We start from the raw sequence: 24193 nt of genomic DNA, 5'->3' as shown, positions 1-24193 counted from the left end.
TTGTCATTGCTGAATGATAGAAAATGATGACCTCAGCATATCGTGACCCTTCTGCACATCTGAGCTGTGGTTTACAGCCGTGGATTTCACTGAAATCCGGCAGCAAGCACAACCAATAAAACATCTTTTTAGCAGCATGAACATATAGGATTAATTCACACTTCTTACTGGAGACATCGGGGTTTGGGGGAGGAAATGTTATGAATATTGGTCTTGCCATTTATTTATTTATTTTTTTCTGTGAAGATGAAATGTCTTTCAAATATAAACGCTATATTAGTGAACTGCTTGCCTGTGCCAAGCAAAATACTCAATGTGAATGTTTAAAAAATAAATGTGAAAGCAGAAGTGCGAAGATCTTAGTGTACGAACAACTCAACAGATGGTTTGTATGTGTGATTTCCCTCTCGTTTGCTTCTTGGAAGTTTTACATTTTTGAGTTTTCTGTATAAAACAGTCATTCATCTATCACTTTCTTTTCTTTTCAAAATATCATTTATTGTCATTATTATTTTATGTTGTTTTTTTTTTTAATGTGAAAGACTGATTATTTTTTCAGAACAGGCCGATTTGTCTGTTTGATTTTGTTAATCATTTTTATGTTGATTTTGCACTTCATTCCAATAAATCAACTTGATTATTTTCTTGATTTCTCTATATCTTCTGTTTCACATGTTCCCAGCTAACAGGGAACGTTTTCAGGACTTTAGCTAACCTCAGCACAAAACGTTATTTAAATGATATCAAACGTTCATCAAACGTTTTTTTTTAATGTTACTACTTTGTACTATGTTCAGAACATTCAGCAAACATGCAGAAGTAATGTTCATATAATGTTTGAAGAATGATCAAATTAAATGTTCCCTTAACAGGGTTCCCTTAAAAAAAAAACCGTCTTTAAAACATTTATGTTGAGAACATTCAGGGAATCTTCAGTAATAAATGTTTTATACCTTAATGGGAACGCTAGTAAAACGTTCTTAGAACATAATGTTGTTAGCTGGGTTCATGCTAAATTTATTTTTGTGAATTTTACATTTTTAGTGCATGTTCATGTACATGACAGAACTTTAATAAATTAGTTACTACAATTATTGTTAGATCCTATACGGGTAGTGATCTGAACAAGTATTAAACTTAACTATGAAACATCTACATTTGTAACCTAAATCTAAAATTGAATGAGTCGTATCTAGAGATCAGAATATCATAGCACAGCAATACCCTGGCAAGTTTTGCAAAATCTATGATAATGATTTTACAGTAGTAACAATAAAATTGGTAACTATATTATTTGGCAGAAACTGTTTCTGATTTTGCCGTAGTATGTTTGGTAATGGCCGACTACAGTAGCAGAACACTGTTTCTCTGTGTCTACAGCTGAAAATAAACCCATCTGGATGCACGCTGAGGAACGAGAAGAAAGCAAAGTAGGTTTGTGTGTGTGTGTGTGTGTGTGTGTGTGTGTGCAATACTGATATGCTCATGTGGGTGGCTGATATAGTGGGTATAGAAAGTCACCACACACAAAATAGTCACCTTCTGTTGCTTGCATGTAACTATGGTTCCCTGAGAAGGGGAACGAGCCGCTACGTCATCTAGAGGGTGCTATGGGGAATTCATCTGGCTTGACCGGTGTCTGAAGCATGAGTCTAAACATAACAATAAACTTGACATTAGCAGGCGGCAGCTGATGACGTAACTACAGGTGAGACTGTGAGAATAAAAGGGCACCTGTGAAATACGTCATCCACTTCTTGTCTGAGGGAGACGTGTGCAGGAGTACCTGAAGCATGGCAAAGGGACACAGCGTATCGTTCCCCTTCTCAAAGAACCATGGTTATATGCATAACCTTAGACGTTCCCTTTCGGATGGGAACTCGTGCTGCGTCCCCTAGAGGGCGCTATGGGGAGCTTGAATACCCACGGCGCCATGCTGAGAGATGAGTGCCTAATGGTTGACATAAGTCAAAGACTCAAAGGAGTCCCCATCCCAAGGTACATGTCAGCGGCTAATTCCCTACGGCCAGAGTCCGAGCTAGGAAAGCCCAAGAGCTTGGTATTCATAGGAACACCTTTAAGGGAATATCATCATAGATTGGAGCTTCTCGAAAATGGAGGCCTCAACAGGACGAATGGAGGAGGCCTAACTACGCTCTCTGCCCGGGCCAGTTTCCAAGGAGGCCTGACCACTCGAACTATTGTTAGACAGAAACTCTGAGGGCGGAGGCCTCTCAAAGCGAGAGGAGGCCTAACCACACCCTAAGAGGAACAGCTATCAAGGAACCCCTGAAGTGCCTAGCAACTTGATCTAGTTGGTCAGGCGAAGCTCTGCAGAGCAGAGGCCTACAATTACTCTTATAAGGAGAGGAGGCCTAACAACACACCGCTTTAAGGGAGTGGCCAGGGAGGCTCGCGGAGAGATACCATGCTACCTGCCGGAGCTCTAGGGATGAAGGCCTCAACACTGCATCCTATGCCTATAATAATAGCAGGGGGAGTTCAGGGGAGCCAAATAGTGCTCCATTTTCAAGCAGTAACCAAGGAGGCTCGCAGAGAACCTAACAGTTTGGTCCCTAGCAGACTCTGAGGACGGAGGCCTGTCCCAAACCACCTAGGGGCACCAAGGAGACTCACGCAGAGAGCCAGCAACTCAGTGCTACGGCATAACTTAGCTCTAAAAACGAAGGCCTAAGCAAGACGACTCTCTGAAACGAGAGGAGGCCTAACAGCGCTCTACACTCAGGGTAGCTTACAAGGAGGCTGAAAAGAGACTAGCGACTAGAGAATTGGAAGCAGAGCTCTGGAGGATCAGAGACCTAGGAAAACATTCTTTAAAGAGAAGACCTGGAAATGCTCTAAATAAAAGCAGTAGCCAAGGAGGATAAAAGGGAGCCTAACAAATCAGTACTACTACCCAATCAAGCTCTAAGGATTGAAGCCTCAACTGGAGTTCTCAAACAAGAGGAGGCCTGCCACGTCCTACGGTAAGAATAGCTAGCAAGGAGGTGCCCAGAGTGCCTAACATCTTGATACTGCTGCCCCAGGCGGAGCTCTGAGGAGTGGAGGCCTCAGCCGAAACTCTCTAAGCGAGAGGAAGCCTAACACCACTCCTCTGTAGAGGCAATAGGTAAGGAGGCTCAAAGAAAGCCTAACAACTTGGCAGTACTGCCTGGTCGAGCTCTAGTGGTGGAGGCTGTAGAGACTCTCAAATGAGAGGAGGCCTAACAACGCCCAACACTCAGGACAGCTCCCAAGGCTCATCGGAATGGAAGGCAGAGGAGCTTCCTAACACAAACAAGGAGAGCCTAATCGTGCTCTGAGGATGGAGGCCTCAACATGACGACTCTCAAAAGTGAGTGGAGGCCTAACTACATCCAACACCAAGTATATCATACCAAGGAGGCTCACAGAGAGCCTAACTACTTGACATTGCTATCCAGGGGGAGCTTCGAGGAGTGGAGGCCTCAACAAATCAACTCTATAGCGAGAGGAGGCCTAACAATGCTTCATAGAACAGACAGTAACCAAGGAGGCTCAGGGGGAACCTAACGACTCTGAGTCTACCGCCTGGTCGAGCTCTGAGAACGGAGGCCTCAGCATGACGACTATCTAAAGTGAGAGGAGGCCTAACTACATCCAACCCCCAGGACAGCTTACCAAGGAGGCTACTAAAAAGCCTAACTACTTGATATAGCTATCTAGGCAGGGCTCTGAGGAGCAGAGGCCTCTATAAAGTGACTCTCTATAGCAAGAGGAGGCCTAACAACGCTCCATAGAACAGGCATTAACCAAGAAGGCTCAGAGAGGGAGCCTAACAGCTCAGTAAACCACCAGGCACCAAACAACATATTCACAACAACCCACATGTGCAGATGTTGATTTTAAAAACATCATAGGTCCAGCTTCAGGGGGCTGGTGTAAACATGTGTCAGAGCCTCTAACACACCCCTACTGACCTCAGTCAGGGAATGGTAGGGGGGAGGTGGGGAAGGAACCCTCTGGGACCCTGGAACACTGCACGTTTACTCTGGATCACTTCCCTGAGATATTTTCTTCTCCCTTTAGCGTCACGCCTCCTCCGTGCTCTACCCCCCGAAGAAGGGGGAACACGAGAGGTAGCGCTCGCCTTCTGATTAAGTCTGCGATCCTCGAACCGGGACAAGTCAGACCCCTAAGAGGCTTGAGGGGAAGACCTGGAACAGTATGGTATGAAGATCTTAAAAGCTGTGGAGCGCGCCTTCACCTTCCCGACTACCGCCTCAACCGTTGTACCAAGAAGTTCGGAAGCCAAATAGGGAAGATTCAGTGTGGATGCCTCACCCATCGAGAGATAGCTAGCCAGCGTCTCTGTGATCGTAGGCATCGACACATAACCGTGTTTCCCGCATATGGGCAGAAAAAGACTTTCTCTAAGATCTCTCCACCTCAGCATGGAGATCTGGGAGAAAGGGTAGGCTCGTTTGAGCTGAGCGGTTATGTCGCTTTAAGTAATCAAAGTAAATTATGCATAATTACATGCAACTAACCCTCAACCAAACTCTAGTCATACCTTAACCCTATAGTAAGTACATGTTGTTAATTAATATTACTTGGTGCTTAAATGTATAATTACACTGTAACAATGTCATCTTAAAATAAAGTGTAACCGAAACAGCAAACCCAAACAACTGCGAGCGAACTGACACTGCTTGCGTTCCCACGGCAGATCTAATCTGTCAGTATCGCAGGACATAACATCCCACAGCTCGTCGTGTGTGGGTCAGGCAGGCTGAGAATGCACAGACACCTCATGGTGCTCAACAGTCTCGTCCTGCTCACCTTGGCTCGAGTGTGCTCGCTGCTGGATCAGACGATGTGAGCGATAACACCATCCTGATCCAGCAACTCGTCAGCTGCCGAACAATGTGAAATATCCATGCCTTTCTCGAATTCATCAGCCAGCTCCGTCTGCAAGCCCCACGATTTCAGTCCCTAACTCGCCTCGGCCACAGCAGGTCCTGAACCGCGAGGCACAAGTGATTGTCCCAATTCCCTCGAGAAAAGGGACAAACAAGAGCGGAGTTTCTTCATTGAGAATCTCTAATAATGAACACACATAGCCCCATCAAGGACTGAGCGTGCATGCTCCTCACATGTGTCATGAGGTGTCAGACAGCGCACACTTTTTAAATCCCTTAGCACTTTTGGTAGCCATTTCAATCGCCTTGAGACGCACGTTCAAACAAACAGACTCCTGAAGACAAGAAAGAGGATGATGTTTTTCACTGGTGCCCTTTTATACTCAGAGTCTCACCTGTAGTTACGTCATCAGCTGTCAAGTTCATTGTCGTGTTTTGACTCATGCTTCAGACACCGGTCATGCTGAAGGCATTCCCCATAGCGCCCTCCAGGGGACGCAGCAAGAGTTCCCATTCGAAAGGGAACACACAATTCTAGTTTCACACTTTACACACAGTAACACACAATATCCCCCCCCCCCCCCCCCCCAATCCGGCTCTGACAAGACCAGGGTTTTAAAACTACACAAGGAATTGCTAGTTGGTGCATGGAAATGTTTTTTAAAAAAAACAATGTAAAAAGAAAAGTAAAAAATAAATAAATAATAAGATTGTGATTAACATAAATAAATTTATTAAAATAAATAAATAATAAAAGAAGATTAAAATAAATAAAAAATAGATTAAAATACTAATTTTATAGATAAATTAATAAAATAAATAAACATTAGATTAAAAGAAAAAATATATTAATGAATAAAATATATTAAAATTGATTACAAAAGTTTAATTAGAAAAGAAATAATTAGATTCAAATAAATAATTAATTACAGTACTATAGTGAGTAGAAAAAAACAATTTATTATAAATATTATAAATATTTTACAAATAATATTCTACACTTATTTATAATATTTATTATGACCGCCGCTAGCGTAGCTAGCGAAAGCGGTCATATAGGGATTGTCAAAGTTTTGTTTTTTTGTTTTTTCCGTCACCTTACTGAATTTTTCGTCAACGATACCAGGGACACCGAAGCACCGGGGAACATGAAATTTGGTGGGCATGTAGCCCCACTAGACTTCTAAGGAAAAATTTCGTTTGGTCCCCGGGGGCCACTCCCCCCCCGCGCTGGGCCCCCCCAAACACCAAAAAATGCAGTTTTTCCTAAATAACTACCTGAACCGTGGCACCGAGGATGAAGAAATTTTTATGGTATGTTGGTCTACTAGACTTTTACGGAAAAATTTCGTTTGGTCCCCGGGGGCCACTTCCCCCCCCGCGCTGGGGCCCCCGTAAATTTTTCGTCAACGATACCAGGGACACCGAAGCACCGGGGAACATGAAATTTGGTGGGCATGTAGCCCCACTAGACTTCTAAGGAAAAATTTCGTTTGGTCCCCGGGGGCCACTCCCCCCCCGCGCTGGGCCCCCCCAAACCCCAAAAAATGCAGTTTTTCCTAAATAACTACCTGAACCGTGGCACCGAGGATGAAGAAATTTTTATGGTATGTTGGTCTACTAGACTTTTACGGAAAAATTTCGTTTGGTCCCCGGGGGCCACTTCCCCCCCCGCGCTGGGGCCCCCGTAAATTTTTCGTCAACGATACCAGGGACACCGAAGCACCGGGGAACATGAAATTTGGTGGGCATGTAGCCCCACTAGACTTCTAAGGAAAAATTTCGTTTGGTCCCCGGGGGCCACTCCCCCCCCCGCGCTGGGCCCCCCCAAACCCCAAAAAATGCAGTTTTTCCTAAATAACTACCTGAACCGTGGCACCGAGGATGAAGAAATTTTTATGGTATGTTGGTCTACTAGACTTTTACGGAAAAATTTCGTTTGGTCCCCGGGGGCCACTTCCTCCCCCCCGCGCTGGGGCCCCCGTAAATTTTTCGTCAACGATACCAGGGACACCGAAGCACCGGGGAACATGAAATTTGGTGGGCATGTAGCCCCACTAGACTTCTAAGGAAAAATTTCGTTTGGTCCCCGGGGGCCACTCCCCCCCCTCGCTGGGCCCCCCAAACCCCAAAAAAGGCAGTTTTTCCTAAATAACTACCTGAACCGTGGCACCGAGGATGAAGAAATTGTTATGGTATGTTGGTCTACTAGACTTTTACGGAAAAATTTCGTTTGGTCCCCGGGGGCCACTTCCCCCCCCGCGCTGGGGCCCCCGTAAATTTTTCGTCAACGATACCAGGGACACCGAAGCACCGGGGAACATGAAATTTGGTGGGCATGTAGCCCCACTAGACTTCTAAGGAAAAATTTCGTTTGGTCCCCGGGGGCCACCCCCCCCCCCCGCGCTGGGCCCCCCCAAACCCCAAAAAATGCAGTTTTTCCTAAATAACTACCTGAACCGTGGCACCGAGGATGAAGAAATTTTTATGGTATGTTGGTCTACTAGACTTTTACAGAAAAATTTCGTTTGGTCCCCGGGGCCACTTCCCCCCCCCCCGCGCTGGGGCCCCCGTAAATTTTTCGTCAACGATACCAGGGACACCGAAGCACCGGGGAACATGAAATTTGGTGGGCATGCAGCCCCACTAGACTTCTAAGGAAAAATTTCGTTTGGTCCCCGGGGGCCACTCCCCCCCCGCGCTGGGCCCCCCCAAACCCCAAAAAATGCAGTTTTTCCTAAATAACTACCTGAACCGTGGCACCGAGGATGAAGAAATTTTTATGGTATGTTGGTCTACTAGACTTTTACGGAAAAATTTCGTTTGGTCCCCGGGGGCCACTTCCCCCCCTGCGCTGGGGCCCCCGTAAATTTTTCGTCAACGATACCAGGGACACCGAAGCACCGGGGAACATGAAATTTGGTGGGCATGTAGCCCCACTAGACTTCTAAGGAAAAATTTCGTTTGGTCCCTGGGGGCCACTCCCCCCCCCCGCGCTGGGCCCCCCCAAACCCAAAAAAATTCAGTTTTTCCTAAATAACTACCTGAACCGTGGCACCGAAGATGAAAAAAATTTTATGGTATGTTGGTCTACTAGACTTTTACGAAAAAATTTCGTTTGGTCCCCGGGGGCCACTTCCCCCCCCGCGCTGGGGCCCCCGTAAATTTTCCGTCAACGATACCAGGGACACCGAAACACCGGGGAACATGAAATTTGGTGGGCATGTAGCCCCACTAGACTTCTACGGAAAAATTTCGTTTGGCCCCCGGGGGCCACTTCCCCCCCCCCCCCCCCGCGCTGGGGCCCCCGTAAATTTTTCGTCAACGATACCAGGGACACCGAAACACCGGGGAACATGAAATTTGGTGGGCATGTAGCCCCACTAGACTTCTAAGGAAAAATTTCGTTTGGTCCCCGCGGGCCACTCCCCCCCTGCGCTGGGCCCCCCCAAACCCCAAAAAATGCAGTTTTTCCTAAATAACTACCTGAACCGTGGCACCGAGGATGAAGAAATTTTTATGGTATGTTGGTCTACTAGACTTTTACAGAAAAATTTCGTTTGGTCCCCGGGGGCCACTCCCCCCCCGCGCTGGGCCCCCCCAAACCCCAAAAAATGCAGTTTTTCCTAAATAACTACCTGAACCGTGGCACCGAGGATGAAGAAATTTTTTATGGTATGTAGGGCCCACTCTTAAGGGCCCACATCAACCTAGCCCATAATCAGTCATTTGTGATTTGCGCCCCTCCCATAAAAAATGAAAATGCAATATTATTCTGTTTTTATCGCCCCTATCTTCAGTGGAGATGTTCAGAACTGCACCATATTTCATGTGTATGATTAACTTGACATCCTCTGGGGGTATCCTCTGCTAAGTTTTGTAGAATTTCATCCATGGGGGGGGGGGGGGGGTATAAAATAAATTCATTTATGTGCACATTTAGTGACTGTACACTCATCGGCCTGTAGATGGTGCTGTTGAGCGAAGGGTTGCTGGTTTAGGATGATACTGTCACACACACACATGCAGGAATACAAACAAATGCAAGCATGCACACACACTGACATCCACACGCACAGACACACACCCATACACACATACAAATCCACATGCACAGACACACAAACACACACGCGCACACATACATACACGCACAGACACACACACACACACACACACACACACACACACAGACACACACATACACAAACACACACACACACACACACACACACACACACACACACAGACAGACATGCACATACTATTACTTTTTATAGGTATATACATAAACACGCAATACAGCCAAATTACTCCACGTCATTTATTTTTGTGGAAAGCCAGTGCAGGCCTGAGCGGCGGTCATATTTTGTACCGCGATGCGGTACATCTAGTTTTGCACAGTATACACTGGGTATTTATACATAAAAAATATTATTTTTAGGATAGTCCCTCACATGAGAAGTATCATATATGGGATATGTGGCATCTAAACCATTGAAACCCCCGGACTGGACCACTAGAGAAAGCCCTTCAGCCGCTGTATGGCTGTGCTGGTCTGCTCAGGGTTACTGGGCTGTAGGACACACTGGTAATATAGGGCTGCAGGTTCTCCTCAGTCTGTCAAAATTTTGCATTGTCCTTCCCGACAAGTGCTCCAAAAGAAACATCCTCACAACAGGACGCTGCCATTGTACGATGTTCTTTGGCTGGTAAGATTTATTGTATTGGGGTTGTGCCAGACATATTGTCTACAGATTTCTTTCCACAACTTGTTCTTTTAAAAGTACTGTAAATATTTTGAAAGGAGGTTGTGACTATCTATACCCACTGCATGTTTATGTACAGTAAACATAGTTTCCCTCACTGCAAACCTGTCTGGATGATTGACAGCTGAGAAGATTTTGAAACTTCACTTTCTCTCTCTCTCTCTCTCTCTCTCTCTCTCTCTCTCTCTCTCTCTCTCTCTCTCTCTCTCTCTCTCTCTCTCTCTCTGTGTGTGTGTCTGTGTGTTTTCCTCCTCTTCTTTCTTACAGGGAAAGCTGGCAGATGGGAATCATTATGGAGAATATGGTGGCTGGTACAAAGCCTGCAAGGTGAACAGGTGAGAAAAATCTGCCACAGTTACTTGCCTCACTGCTAAATCAGTTTTCTGCCTTTCATTTAGCAGAAAAGTCAGCATTTAACGGAAACAGCAATAGTCTTTTCTACCCTATTGTGACGTATATCTGAGTGAAACGCTTCTGGAACAAGAACAAATGTGGGCGGGGCTTGATTTTGTCCGTGTGGAAGTGATTGGATGGTTGTGGTTTGCTATTGGTGGATGTGATGTGAGTGACAGGTTATAGCCCTCAGAGAATAGATGTTGGTGCAGGGAGGGGAAGTTACTCTGATACAAGTTTACAAGGACTGTGCAAACACTGTGCAAAACAATTAAATAATACTGCAACACTTTATGGACTTAATAAAACTAACCAAAAATAAATGACCAATGTTTTTGCTGCTGCTGATTAAATTTGATGACACACATGAAAGTGATACTAGTGTTCATGTGTGTGTTTTCTTGCACAGCCCCACAGTAAACACCACGCTGAGGAACTTGGGCGCCCTGTACCGTAAACAGGGTAAACTGGAGGCGGCCGAGACCCTTGAGGAGTGTGCCATGAGGTCCCGCAGACAGGTGCAACTTCTATAATCACTCTACTGATGCATGGTGGGAAACATGATGTCTTTGTAACGCGTGTGTGTGTGTGTGTGTGTGTGTGTCAGGGAGCGGCAGTGGACCCTCAGAGAGATGGAGAGAGGCGGAGGAGCACTGCATCGATCTCCAGTGTGAAGTACGACTGCAGCAATGAAGCCGGAGAGGAGGGCAGTGTGGAGTGGAATGGGGTGAGGGAATAACATCTTTATCACTTACAGAGCCTGTCAGGGAACATGGTGACAGAGAAAATATGAGATGGAAGGAAAATTTATATTTTAGTATTTTTGCATTTGCTTGAAAAAGCATTGCGTTCCCCTGATAAATGTTTGCGTTCTTTCGCAAAACTATTGCGTTCCCCCCGTGAAAAATTTTGTTTACTCGCAAAAATATTGCATTCCTCAAAAAACCATTGCGTTCGCTCGCAAAACTATTGCAATCCCCGAGAAAAATTACTTTCTCTTGCAAAACATTTGTTCTCTCGCAAAACATTTGCATTCTCACAAAACTATTGCATTCCTCAAAAAAAAAAAACATTGCGTTTGCTTGCATGTGTTCTCTCGCAAAACTATTGTGTTCCACCATGAAAAATTACATTCTCTCGCTAAACATTTGCATTCTCACAATACGATTGTGTTCCCTTGAGAAAAATAGCATTTGCTCGCAAAATTATTGCATTCCTCAATAGAAACATTGCGTTTGCTTGCAAAACAACTTTTCACTCGCAAAACATTTGCGTTCTCTCACAAAACTGTTGCATTCCCCCGAGAAACACTGCGTTTCCGGACAAAACGTTTGCGTTCTTTCACAAAACTATTGCGTTCCCCCCGTGAAAAATTGAGTTCACTCGCAAAACATTTGCATTCCTCAAAATAACATTGAGTTCGCTCGCAAAACTATTGCGATCCCTGAGTAAAATTGCCTTTGCTCACAAAACGTTTGCATTCTTTCGCAAAATTATTGCGTTCCCCGTAAAGATTTAGTTAGCTCACAAAACATTGCGTTCGCTTGCAAAACTATTGCAATCCCCGAGAAAAATTACTTTCTCTCGCAAAACATTTGCATTCTCACAAAACTATTGCATTCCTCAAAAAAAAACACAATGCGTTTGCTTGCATGTGTTCTCTCGCAAAACTTTTGTGTTCCCCCGTGAAAAATTACGTTCTCTCGCAAAATATTTGCATTCTCACAAAACGATTGCATTCCCTTGAGAAAAATAGCATTTGCTCGCAAAACTATTGCATTCTTCAATAGAAACATTGTGTTTGCTTGCAAAACAACTTTTCACTCGCAAAACATTTGCGTTCTCTCACAAAACTGTTGCATTCCCCCGAGAAACACTGCGTTTGCTTGCAGAACATTTGCTTTCTCTCGCCAAAACTACTGCATTCCCCAAATTGCATTTGTTTGCAAAACTTTTGCATTCCTCGAAAAAACATTGCGATTCCTTGCAAAAAAGCATTTCACTCTCAAAAGCGTTCGCTCACATCTGTCTGAACAGATAAATGAGACGCGAGCATCGTAACTAATTTTCGTGCAGAACATTCATGTTGGTGTGATGAGTTTTATCTCCTAAAAGCCCGTTCACACCAAATACGATAACTATAATGATAACGATAAAGATATAATTCTAAAAATCATTCTTAACGTAAAAGAATACAACTATAACGATAACAGCACAGAGAAACAACATCGTTGGAATCACTTTCAGAACGATTTTTTCCAGCTGATGAACGATGAAAACATGGACAGCCAATCAGAATCCATCCTGCTGTGACGAGCTCGAGCATTTAAAGCGGCAGACGACAAAACTGCAGCACATACTCACATTAAACAGAGTGATTCTGTGCGTTGGTGTGGATGCTAATATAGTAATCACTATAGGTGTCTTTATACTTATCGTTCTTAGTGTGAACGGGCCTTAAGAAAGCAGAATTTAACATTTTTGTGTGAGTTTTACTCTGCGTAGGTCTGATTATTTTGATTATTGGATTAAATATGAATTATAAGCCATTATGTAGATTATTAAATACCAGAGCCGGACAGTAACGGAGTACATTTACTTGAGTACAGTACTTAAGTACAATTTTGAGGGATCTGTACTTTACTTGAGTATCATTTTTGGGGAGTACTCATGACTTTACTCAAGTACGTTTGAGAGGCAAATATTGTACTCTTTACTCCACTACATTTCTATCCATAACCGTGAGTACCCGTTACTTCTTCTAAAAAAAAAAAAAAAAGGAAAAAATAAACATCTCGGAAACCCTCTCAAATGTGATTGGATTGTGCAGGCGCCACTGATTGGGACAGCCTATCAGCAATCACCTTCAGCTTTCCGCCAAAGTCAACTCCATGGTCAGATTTAGATAAGAGACAAAACCATGGACGAAACAATGGATGAAGGTCCATCCCGGGAGCGATATTTTTTTCCCAGGATGGTAGGGGAAGACTCATGAATATTCATTAGGGAAGTCATCCCTGATTGGTCTTAACCCCAGTGACGGGTAGGTTTAGGGGTGGGGTTAGGGGTAGGTCATAAGACCCCCAGTGACGGGTAGGTTTAGGGGTGGGGTTAGGGGTAGGTCATTAGACCAATCAGGGATGACTTCCCTAATGAATATTCATGAGTTTTCCCCTACCATCCTGGGGAAAAAAATATCGCATCCCGGGATGGACCTGCTGCGTCTTCATCATGTGCCAAGCCGTGGCCCCACCTTGCCAGAATATTTCAATTTTCTGAACAAGTTAATGATAGTTTTCGCTTCAAGTGTTTGCTGTGTTTACCAATGTAAGCACTGTGGCAGTAGTAATGCAATATTTAGAAAATGTAAACTTGATACTCAAGTACTTTTACAAACAAGTACTTTAGTACTTTTACTTAAGTAGACATCTGACTGTAGTACTTTTACTTGTACTTGAGTAAAATTTAGCAAGGGGTATCTGTACTTTTACTCAAGTAATGTAGCTGTGTACTCTGTCCGCCTCTGTTAAATACAACAACCCTATAAAACACACACATTATATCTTAATTTTAGCCGTGTTTGCTGTCACTTTAACAGCTGGTGTAGCCTGTGACGGTCAGTGCTGCACTGCAGTCTCTTCAGCGTGGCTGTCGTCCCCTGCTGATGTCATATCCTGTGTGACATCAGTGATACGTGATACTCTCCAGTTAGCAGTCATCGTCTCCTTACCCACAAAACCCTGACCACTGACACTAATATCACATTACTAATGTTCTGATGCTCAACCATGACCAGCAGCTACTGCAAAGCTATATTTAACCTACCATACAATTAAACGTCTGTGATTATAAAACAGAAGTTCAAAATGTAAAACTGAGCGCATGTAACGGTCGTATTCCAGACGTAAGGAGGTTTTTTGGGTGTTTGCGTCTTAAGCTCATCCCTTTACCATGGTAAAATCACTGTAACAGACGTTATTGCTGGTTCAGTCCTGCTTAAAGTCCCCCTGTGGTGAAAATCCAGCTTTTAATGTAGTTTATACGTCTATGTGGTGTTTTTAATATGCTTTAAGACAAACCATGTGTAAGTTCATAAGTCGACAGCATTGGTGAGTATTTCCTCCTTAAAACTGCAGTGAACCAAAGACAGTCTCAAAAACACGCTTTGAAATCGCTGGTGTTTCTGACGTCACAAACTACCTTGTAACCAATCAGATCAACGTGTGATCGTCAACCAGTGGATCTCTGAGCTGAGTGAGTGAGTGGAGGCGGGGCTCATTTGCATATTCATAGAACCGCGCATACTAAATGAGGCAAGGGTGTCGAGTTATATTCAAGATATTTTAAGGCATGAAGAATTTATTTTCAAGGAAAAAACGCTTAAATATGTCATTCTGGTGATCAAAGATGAGTTTTAAGGGATAAAATGATTGACTACAGGGGGACTTTAAGATATTTAAAGACCTGAATGTCTCTATGCGCCTTTATGGACAGACACACTACCTTTACTTGCTTTTCAGTGATTTCCTCCTGATGTTCCTGTCTCATTTGTGCTTTTGTGTCCTCTCTCTCTCTCTCTCTCTCTCTCTCTGTGTGTGTCTGTCTCTCTCTCTCTCTCTCTCTCTCTCTCTGCATTAGGCCTAAGCTCTCATCATCTTCCTCTCTCTGCTCTTACAACAAATCAAATTGCATCTGCCTGATCTAAATGGATCCCTGTGCCTCTTCCTCTCCGCCGGATGGAGTCCAGCACAGCTCTGACTGTTTGCTAGGGCTGATGGGATATCATCTTACTTCCCCTCCCTGTGTATTCTTGGCCTCGCTTTCCCCCTCTCTTCCACACACTGATCCCTCGTTCGCTCATTCCTGCTTGTTCTCTGCGTTGTCTGTTTTCATGCCTACACTGTTAACTGTATAACACTGATTTATTAACTGTAATCTACAACCTCAGTGAAACACACCTGTGGGATTAGCAGAGTGAATTCTCATCGTGAACGGGACAAGTCAAAAGACAGCATTATATTTTGATGACAGCTACGCACATTTCACCCCAAATTCTCAATGTTGTGTTGGCAAGATTTCCCAAAGTAATATAATAATTAAAAAATTATAAATGGTTTAAATGGTATTTATATACACTACTGTTCAAAAGTTTGGGGTCAGTAAGATTTAAACAATATTTTTAAAGGGAGTCTCTTCTGCTCACCAATGCTGCATTTTCAGTCAAGCTAGCATCATGCTAATCATGTTAGCACCTAGCTAAAAACATGCTAGCAAAATGCTAATCATGCTAGCATCTTGTTAAAAGCATGCTAGCAACATGCTCATCATGCTAGCATCATTCTAACAACATGTTAATCATAGTAAATCATGTTGGAATGTGGCAAATCTTAGAAACATGGTAAATCGTGGTAAATAATGCCTAAACGTGGTATATCATGGTATCACAACCATGATATTTGTGTTAGCATCTGACCAGTGGCGAATTTTGCCACTGAAAGCACCACTTCACATTTTCTTCTGGAAATGTACATTTTAGTATTGTAAAATATTATTACAATTTAAAATGGCTGTTTTCTATGTGAATATATAGTAAAGTGTAATTTATTCCTGTGATCAAAGCTGAATTTTCAGCATCATTACTCCAGTCTTCAGAGTCACATGATCCTTCAGAAATCACTCTAATATGAGGATTTGATGCTCAAGAAACAATTTTGATCATTATAAATATATATATGCAGTATTTCAGAATTCTTCATATATATATATAGTATTCTTTGATGAACAAATAGTTAAAAAAATCAGCATTTATTTGTAATAGATTTTTTGTTTTGTTACAATGTAAAAGTCTTTACTGTCTTTACTTTTGATCAATTTAATGCATCCTTCCTGAAGAAAAGTATTATTTTCTTATTTGAAAAGTCTTACAGACCCCAGACTTTTGACCGGTAGTATAAGCGTAGTATTTTTGTACTACATTTAATTTATGATCATTTTATACAGTACCGGATTGTGCCGCTGTATTATATAAAATCTAATTTCTTGCCTTTGATCTAGGAGTGAAATACATTACTTTGTGAGATTCATTTTGTGTTACTGTTTTACAGTTACCTCACAACTAACGCTTTAAATTACAGTGTCAGTGTCACATGTGTTAAGTTACTTATAATAAATTGAAAGTTTTACCAATATCCCACACCGAGTTCATATAGTTCAGAAGTATTAATCAGTAATAACCATGGGTTTACACACAAATAAATGTACACAATTTCTTTTAAATGAACTGCTAAATTATAACCTTGAGGAAACAATGTCCATTGTGAAAAGCACTATATATAAAAAAAAGACTTGACTTTAATACACTATAACATGAACACTGTGATATAACGTGTGACTATACAAACTACAGAACAAAGCAGATCTATCACATGTCCTGTTATGAAATGTTATTCAGCAGATTTGTGTTAATATATACCCAGTTCAGCCCCACTCACAGATATATTAACTTTTAATCTGCAACACATAGCAAAATGAAAGTGTATGTAGAAACACAGCGCGGCCCAAAAGCCTGAGACATTCTTTGTCAAGAGAATACATCGTTTCATTTTATTTTACAAATTATATTATCAGCGTTACAATTTGAGTGTACGGTTAAACTGGAAAATTAACATGAATTTGAATGCAGAATCTTAATTATATCTTTATTTTATTTAATATCTTTTCTTTGTGTTACATTTATATCTACATTCCCAGGTTGTATGGTCTGAAACTTTTGGACCCCACGCTGTTATAAAGCAGATTTGGTCCCAACACGATGTAATGTGTTTGCACTTATACATTAAGTCTTTTTATTATTATTTTGAAGACAGAATTGGATAGGAAAAGTGGTTATGTTATTTTGGTTATGTGTCAAGTAGTCTAAACTCATTCATCGTAGGCTTTTGTGTTGGCAAAGACAACAGTAGAGGCAGCGAGTTTTACAATCACATTTTCCTCAGAAAATCAAGTTATTTTTTGCAATTCCGTTGAAAACTTTTTAATGCGTTTTGGCCGTTCATTTACACGACAACAGCGTTTTAAGGGGCTAAAAACACAAACTTTTGAAAAAGGGTTTCAAAGTAAACTACAAAAACGTGAATCTGTGAAAACGCTGACGTCATGCGCATGCACATGTTCAGTCTATAGTGTTTCTTTACGAAGTGGCATCGCCACCTACTGGCCTGGCATGAATAATACAGCGTTTTTAGTCGTTTTTGATCGGGGATCACTTTGACAACGTTGTCGTCTTTACGCGAAAAATGCAAAGCAAAAACGTTTCCGTTTATAGTACATCGTTGTTGTTTAAACAAACCTAAATGTATTTCTGCATGTGTTTACCATTCCCCTCATGCCATACCGCAGATCAGTCAGGCTTCGTGACTTAGTGTGGCTGTAGAATTCAAGGCCTCGCTGCAGATTCATGGGATGTTTCAACTGTGTGTGTGTGTGTGTGCGTGTGTGTGTGTATAAATATATATATGTGGCTCTTTCTGCACAGTAATGTACGTCTTCATTAACCTCATATGACCCAATAAAGACTTGGAATTAGTGGCCTGGGCTCTCTCTCTGTGTGCATAAATGGAAATTATACGTGAATGTTTTATTGGAGCCATTCACCACACTGTGACCTAGTTTCTGTCACTGGCAGTCATCACACAGCTGGCGTTTGCCTCCGTTTTCTTCACCGTGACAGCACTGAGAATGGATTAAAGTAGAAAGAGTGTGGGGTCATTTCAGGACTCAAGGGGCATCTAAAACCTTTCCATCTTATCTTGATGTTGGATTTAGCATTTCATTAAAGACTGTTTGCATAGCTAATTTCTGCCGGACAACTTCAAAACGGCAATGCTTATCTCAGATCGCATGGATTTAATACTCAACTCAGTGTATTGGATTTCCCCTTCGACAATACAGCAGTGATGCTATAGTTAACCTGGTAAACCCTAGTTGCATAACCTGAGAGTGGTGCAGTGGTGCGTCTGCCAATACAAACATGTTCTGCCCTCTGCTGGGCTCAGAGCTACACTGCAGTGGTCCAGCTCGTTTCTGATATAAGGCACTTTTAACACGTTTACCACTTTACATTGGTAATTGACAAATCAGCCAAGATTTGGCCGGTTTTTTTTTTTTTGGGAGATTATCACCTACCCAATATCTACTGAAAATGCTAAAGGTTTGCCAAGCTAGTACGCTATGAGTGGTTAAAGAATAAGAAGCATTTCATTTTACAATCAATAGCTTTGTTAATTTACTGTACCAGTATATGTCACATAATTTAAAAGACAATAATTGTCGTATTTACAAACTTAAAGGTGCAGTTAGCGATTTCTGTTGAAAGTGGATCGAGCTGAGCGGCACAGCACACTTGTAGCCAATCAGCAGTAGGGGAGTGTCCATTCATGATGGGGGAGGAGACAGAGCCAATCAGCAGTAGGGGAGTGTCCATTCATGATGGGGGAGGAGACAGAGACAATCAGCAGTAGGGGGCGTGTCCACTCATGATGGGGGAGGAGAGAAAGTGAGCCAATCAGCAATAGGGGGCGTGTCCACTCATGATGGGGGAGGAGAGAGAGCGAGCCAATCAGCAGTAGGGGGACGTGTCCACTCATGATGGGGGAGGAGAGAGAGTGAGCCAATCAGCAGTAGGGGGCGTGTTCACTCATGATGAGGGGGAGACAGAGCCAATCAGCAGTAGGGGCGTGTTCACTCATGATGGGGGAGGAGAGAGAGTGAGCCAATCAGTAGTAGGGGACGTGTCCCCTCATGATGGGGGAGGAGACAGAGCCAATCAGCAGTAGGGGCGTGTCCACTCATGATGGGGGAGGAGAGAGAGTGAGCCAATCAGCAATAGGGGGCGTGTCCACTCATGATGGGGGAGGAGAGAGAGCGAGCCAATCAGCAGTAGGGGGACGTGTCCACTCATGATGGGGGAGGAGAGAGAGTGAGCCAATCAGCAGTAGGGGGACGTGTCCACTCATGATGGGGGAGGAGAGAGAGCGAGCCAATCAGCAGTAGGGGGACGTGTCCACTCATGATGGGGGAGGAGAGAGAGTGAGCCAATCAGCAGTAGGGACGTGTCCACTCATGATGGGGGAGGAGAGAGAGTGAGCCAATCAGCAGTTGGGGCATGTCCACTCATGATGGGGGAGGAGAGAGAGTGAGATGTTACATAATTTGTTTGTAAAAAGTGTTGCACATTTTATTGGTGCAGAGACTGCAGAGAATATATAAAGTTTGTAAAACGTTTGAAAATGAAGCACCACTATCAGGCAGTGATTAAGTGTGTCCCCCTGAGTAAACAAGAAATCTTAAATCACTTGCGGTCTTCAAGCCCACTTTGGCCAAGCTCCGGAAATACGTCATATAAGTAGGTCAAGTGCAAAAACCGCAAGTGTGGGTATTTAGACAGGCCCGGTGTTTCTCAGAAATCGCTTACTGCACCTTTAAGTGCATTCAGTATTTCTTTAGCTAATGTTAGCATCCCTGTTTTTCATGCAAATTTAGGTGTTAGACGCTGCGCTGCCATCTATTGACGAGGATCAGCATGATAGTACCTGAGCTTTTTGTAAATTACACAGATACTAATGAGTTTTAGAGAGTGGTCAACACAATAATTAATTCCATTTCCTGTCCAAAAAAGAAGCAACTTAGCATCATTATCATCAAATCTTTCCACATTGTGTGTTCTGATGGCAAATATCAATCTTCACATCACCGAAACGGCGAAGAAAAAATGTCCCGCCTAAAGAACAAATGTGGGCGGGGCTTGATTTTGTCTGTGGGGAGTTGATTGGATGGTTGTGGTTTGCTATTGGTGGATCTCATGTGAGTGACAGGCTATAGCCCCGCCCTCGTCATCAGAGAAGAGAAGAGATGCTGCAAGAGTTATTCTGATTCAAGATTACCAGGAACATGAATTAAAAAAATAATGGTGTGCACCGATAGATCATATATAATAAATACTACATTATTCCATGAAAAAAAAAAATTAGGAAAAACCTCCATACTTGTTTTCATCCAAAATATAACAAAGGTTATAACGTGAGATTGTGTGTGTGTGTGTTCAGGATGGGACTCTCAGGAGAAGCGGCTCTTTCGGTAAGCTCAGGGAAGTCCTGCGCAGAAGCAGTGAGATGCTGGTGAAGAAGATCCAGGGAACGATGCCACCAGAACCTCGCAACTCAAAGTGAGACACACTAACACAGTGATCAATCAATGTTATATTGTACCGGTGATGATTTTTAAACCCATACTTTACTGCCTGATTCCTATGAAGGGTTATTATGTAAATGTAATGACTGAGTTATTTTTCTTCCCACACAGTATGAAGAGAGCCGCGTCCCTCGGCTACCTGAACAGTAATGGAGATGAAGATGACTCTTTTCAGGTGAGATGATTTAGGGAGGATCCCCGGTAACATAAAATATGATCTAAGAACGGTTAGCTAACGTGAGTTATGAAAACGTTATTTCTGAATGTTCACTGAACGTTCAAAACATCTGATTTTTAATGTTTAAAAAAAAAAATTCTTGGTTATGCGAACGTTAAAGTTACACTATGTAATTTTTTTTGGCTGTACTAAAGCACATAAATACAGTAATATGTTTTCAGAGGTTTAGGAATCATGAATGAACATACTTGTTTCTCTGAAAAACAATACTACAGCCAGTTATTCTACTTTGAAATGTGCGTTTTTTCTGTGACCCCGTCCACTGCCCAATAGTATTTCAACACCCTGGGTTGTCAGTTGGTCAAACACACAGCGTATTGCAGCCAAGGAAGCCAGTAAAAAAACTAAGTCAGAGATCGCAGATTCTACGCTTAAATACGGCAAACGTGGATAAATCAACTCATCAACTTCCAGTGTAAGACTTTGTGGCCTTCCGTTGCCAATTGCACTCCTGTTGCGTGTCCTAAATCTGGCAACCCTGTGAGCGTCGAGTCTGAGGAGGAGGGATTGGATCCCTCTCCAATATTGCGTATTTTGACTGCAATACCCATTTCAACCACTAGCTGTCGATATTACACACTGCACCTTTAAGGAAACATTCCATTGTATCATTCTTCGAACATTATGGGAACGTTACTTTTGAATGTTCTCTGAACGTTCTGAAACAAGTAGTAACATTTAAAAAACATTACTAAAACATTTCAGAAAAAATTGCTAAAGGAACGTTGTATAAATAACGTTTTGTGCTAACGTTTTGAGAACATTATTAAAGACCAGATAACGTTGAACGAATGTTTTATTAATGTTACTGGAAGAACGTTTGTTCAGAACCTTGAGGGAATCTTACCAGAAAGTTAGCTTAAGTTCTGGGAATGTTCCCTGTTAGCTAAGTTGACAGCACAATCTCATGGAAATTCGTAACTATTTTTAATTTTGGTGGCTAATTCGTTTGAATTCATACAATCTGCTTATACGCCCCAGTGACGGGTATGCTTAGGGGTGGACTTTCATGCTAACTTTTTTGCTAATATTTTTAGGGCTGTGAAACGATTAATCGCGATTAATTGCATCCAAAATAAAAGTTTGTGTTCTGTGAATATATGTGTGTACTGTGCATAATTATTTTGTATATATAAATAGACACACATGCATTTGTATGCATTTGTATATTTATATATACAAAATAATTATGCACAGTACACACACATATATTATGTGAACACAAACTTTTATTTTGGATGCGATTAATCGCGATTAATCGTTTCACAACCCTAATTTTTGCATGATTCACAATGTACGAATTCATATGAAATGGCCAGTTCGTAACACAGCTGAAGGTTGCAGTGAGATCAGGTTGGGTTGACGCGTAAGATGAATGAAGTCATGTTGATTTGTTGGTTGTCCTTCACAGGGTTCGGGGGCCGTGAGGACTCTGAGAAACAGCAGACCTCTGAGCTCAAGCACAGTGGAGCTCTACAAAAGCACAGACTAATGAAAAATACATGTGTGTTCTGGCTCATTTATCACTAGACTCTTGAGATTTGTGTATGTTGGAAGCTTTGGTTCATGTGCTTTTAATCATGAATGTTTTTAGCATTCTCTCACACACTCATATAAATCACGCATGTTTCACTTTCTTCAAGGAATAGTGCATCCTTAAATGAAAACTCGTCATGTACTCACTCTCATGTGGACCACAAGTTGATCTATGTTCACACAGCTCTTTTCTGTACAGTGTAAGTGAATGGAGATGGGTGCTGCCAAACTCTAAAACAACAACAAAAACTCCATTAAAGTAGCCAATAAAACTTGAGCACTAAAGTCATGCCGTACAGACCAAAATGCATGTCTTCCCCGAGGGTGAAGAAGTTCATTGATAATCTTTCCCTCTGCAGTAGCCTGTGTGGAATAAGACTTGTACACAATATTGTACGCGTCATATGCACTACTTTTATGGTGCCTTTTTGCATCGTGACAATGAAATTAAATAAACAGTGCTTTAAATTTTACAGGAAGATCTATCTAGTGTAGTATTCAGGTACAAAATACTATAGAAATTTGAATAATCAAATGTAAAAATAAAACACTGCATAGTCAGTATGAATTAAATATAGAATGATTTTTGTTAAAGAATGGTTTTGTATTTCGCAATTCTTACTTTTTTCTCACAATTGCGAATTTATTAGAATTTTCTCACAATTCTAAAGCAAAAATTCATAATTGTGAGATATAAAGTCGCAATTACAAGATTACAAAATTGTGAGCTTTTTCTAAGATACAATCTCACAATTTAATCTTGCAAATCTTTTTCTCAGAATTGTGAGATAAAAAATTGCAAAATCAAAATTGTGAGATTTTGAAACCAGCATTTCTGAGAGAAAGTCAGCTCACATTTCGGACTTTTTTCTCACAATTGCGAATTTATATCACAATTCAAACTTTTTTTTCTCACAGTTATGAATTTAAATCTCACACTTCTGACTTTTTCACACAGTTGCGAAATTTTATTACAATTCTGACTTTTTCCTTGCAATTAGGAGTTCATATCTCACAATTCAGATTTATATCACAATTGTGACTTTTCTCTCGCAATTGCGAGTTTCTAACACAATTCTGACATTTTTCTACCAATTGCAAGTTTGTGTCTCAGAATTTTTACTTTTTTCTTGCAATTACGAGTTTATATCTTGGAATTCAGACATTATTCTTGCAATTTTGAGTTTATATCACAATTCTGACTTTTTCTCACAATTACAAGTTTACATCACAGTACCAAGTTTTTTGCAATTATTAGTTTATATCTCGCAATTTTAACTTTTTTCTCGGAATTGCGACTATATATTTCACAAATTTTACTTTTTTTAACTGCCTAAATATTACTTGCAAAACAATATTTTACGTTGAAAACACTGGAGTGTGATGGCTGCTGTATGGGAGGCTTTGTCTGTACAGATTTGAATTATGTAATGAGTGATTTTAACCCTAGTGGGAAAGACCAGAAATCCACCTGGCTTATTCTCTCAGGTATTTAATATCCTTTGACACATATTTAGCAGTGAAATTCGACCTCCCGTGACAAAGAAACCCAGTGCACGGGCATTGTTCAGACAGAGCTCCGGAGAGGTGTTGTGTTCCTCCTGACCTGATTCAGCAGTCATGCACATCAATCATTTTACTTCAGTCATTATGTTATGAATATGTCCTAATTTATAGGCAGTACCCCTGAGTCTGTAACTGCCTGTGTAACGTATCGTTTGTTTACTCTGTGCAAGTTTTATAAACAACCACCTTGTCATTTTTTTCAAATTGAAAGCGCAAATTAAAATCTTGAATATATATGGAATCTGTATATATGGAATTTGAATATATGGATCTTACTTTTATTGGTTTGTTATTTGCACTACAAAACCATGTCCGAGCTTTACAGCCCACATGTGTTACTCAACTGCCAGTTTTATTGTTGAAGAGTACTTGGTTATTTCCAATCATTTCATGCTTCAGTGTCCATGGACTTCTCGATGTGATTTGTTTTTGCATAAACATCTAAATATGATTTGAGAGTCACTTGCTGGGCAAAATGTAGATGCTTCGACTGTCTGATTTGGCTTGATTGAAATAAAGAATTTCAATAAAATCATACAATG

The 24193-nt window shown here is 41.7% G+C and overlaps 1 protein-coding gene across 2 annotated transcripts in view; it reads left to right on the top strand.

Moving 5' to 3' along the window:
• Positions 1 to 24190, top strand: part of klc4 (kinesin light chain 4) — a 46960-nt gene extending 22770 nt beyond the window's left edge. Inside the window, exons 10-16 of one of the 2 annotated variants that reach the window (XM_079889670.1) lie at positions 1381 to 1430; positions 9938 to 10005; positions 10473 to 10581; positions 10671 to 10790; positions 20167 to 20285; positions 20423 to 20486; positions 21961 to 24190. In XM_079889670.1, the coding sequence (XP_079745796.1) occupies positions 1381 to 1430; positions 9938 to 10005; positions 10473 to 10581; positions 10671 to 10790; positions 20167 to 20285; positions 20423 to 20486; positions 21961 to 22041 (611 nt within the window). In that variant the 3' untranslated portion in view covers positions 22042 to 24190. Of the gene's footprint in view, positions 1 to 1380; positions 1431 to 9937; positions 10006 to 10472; positions 10582 to 10670; positions 10791 to 14701; positions 17651 to 20166; positions 20286 to 20422; positions 20487 to 21960 lie in introns of those variants that run through there. The other variant, XM_079889671.1, reaches the window with a different exon arrangement.
• Positions 24191 to 24193: the final 3 nt, after the last annotated feature.

Source organism: Squalius cephalus (assembly GCF_949319135.1).
Source record: "Squalius cephalus genome assembly, chromosome: 13".
NCBI lineage: Eukaryota > Metazoa > Chordata > Actinopteri > Cypriniformes > Leuciscidae > Squalius > Squalius cephalus.
Note: the sequence above shows the minus strand (reverse complement) of the source record. Positions and strands in the feature narration are given on the sequence as shown.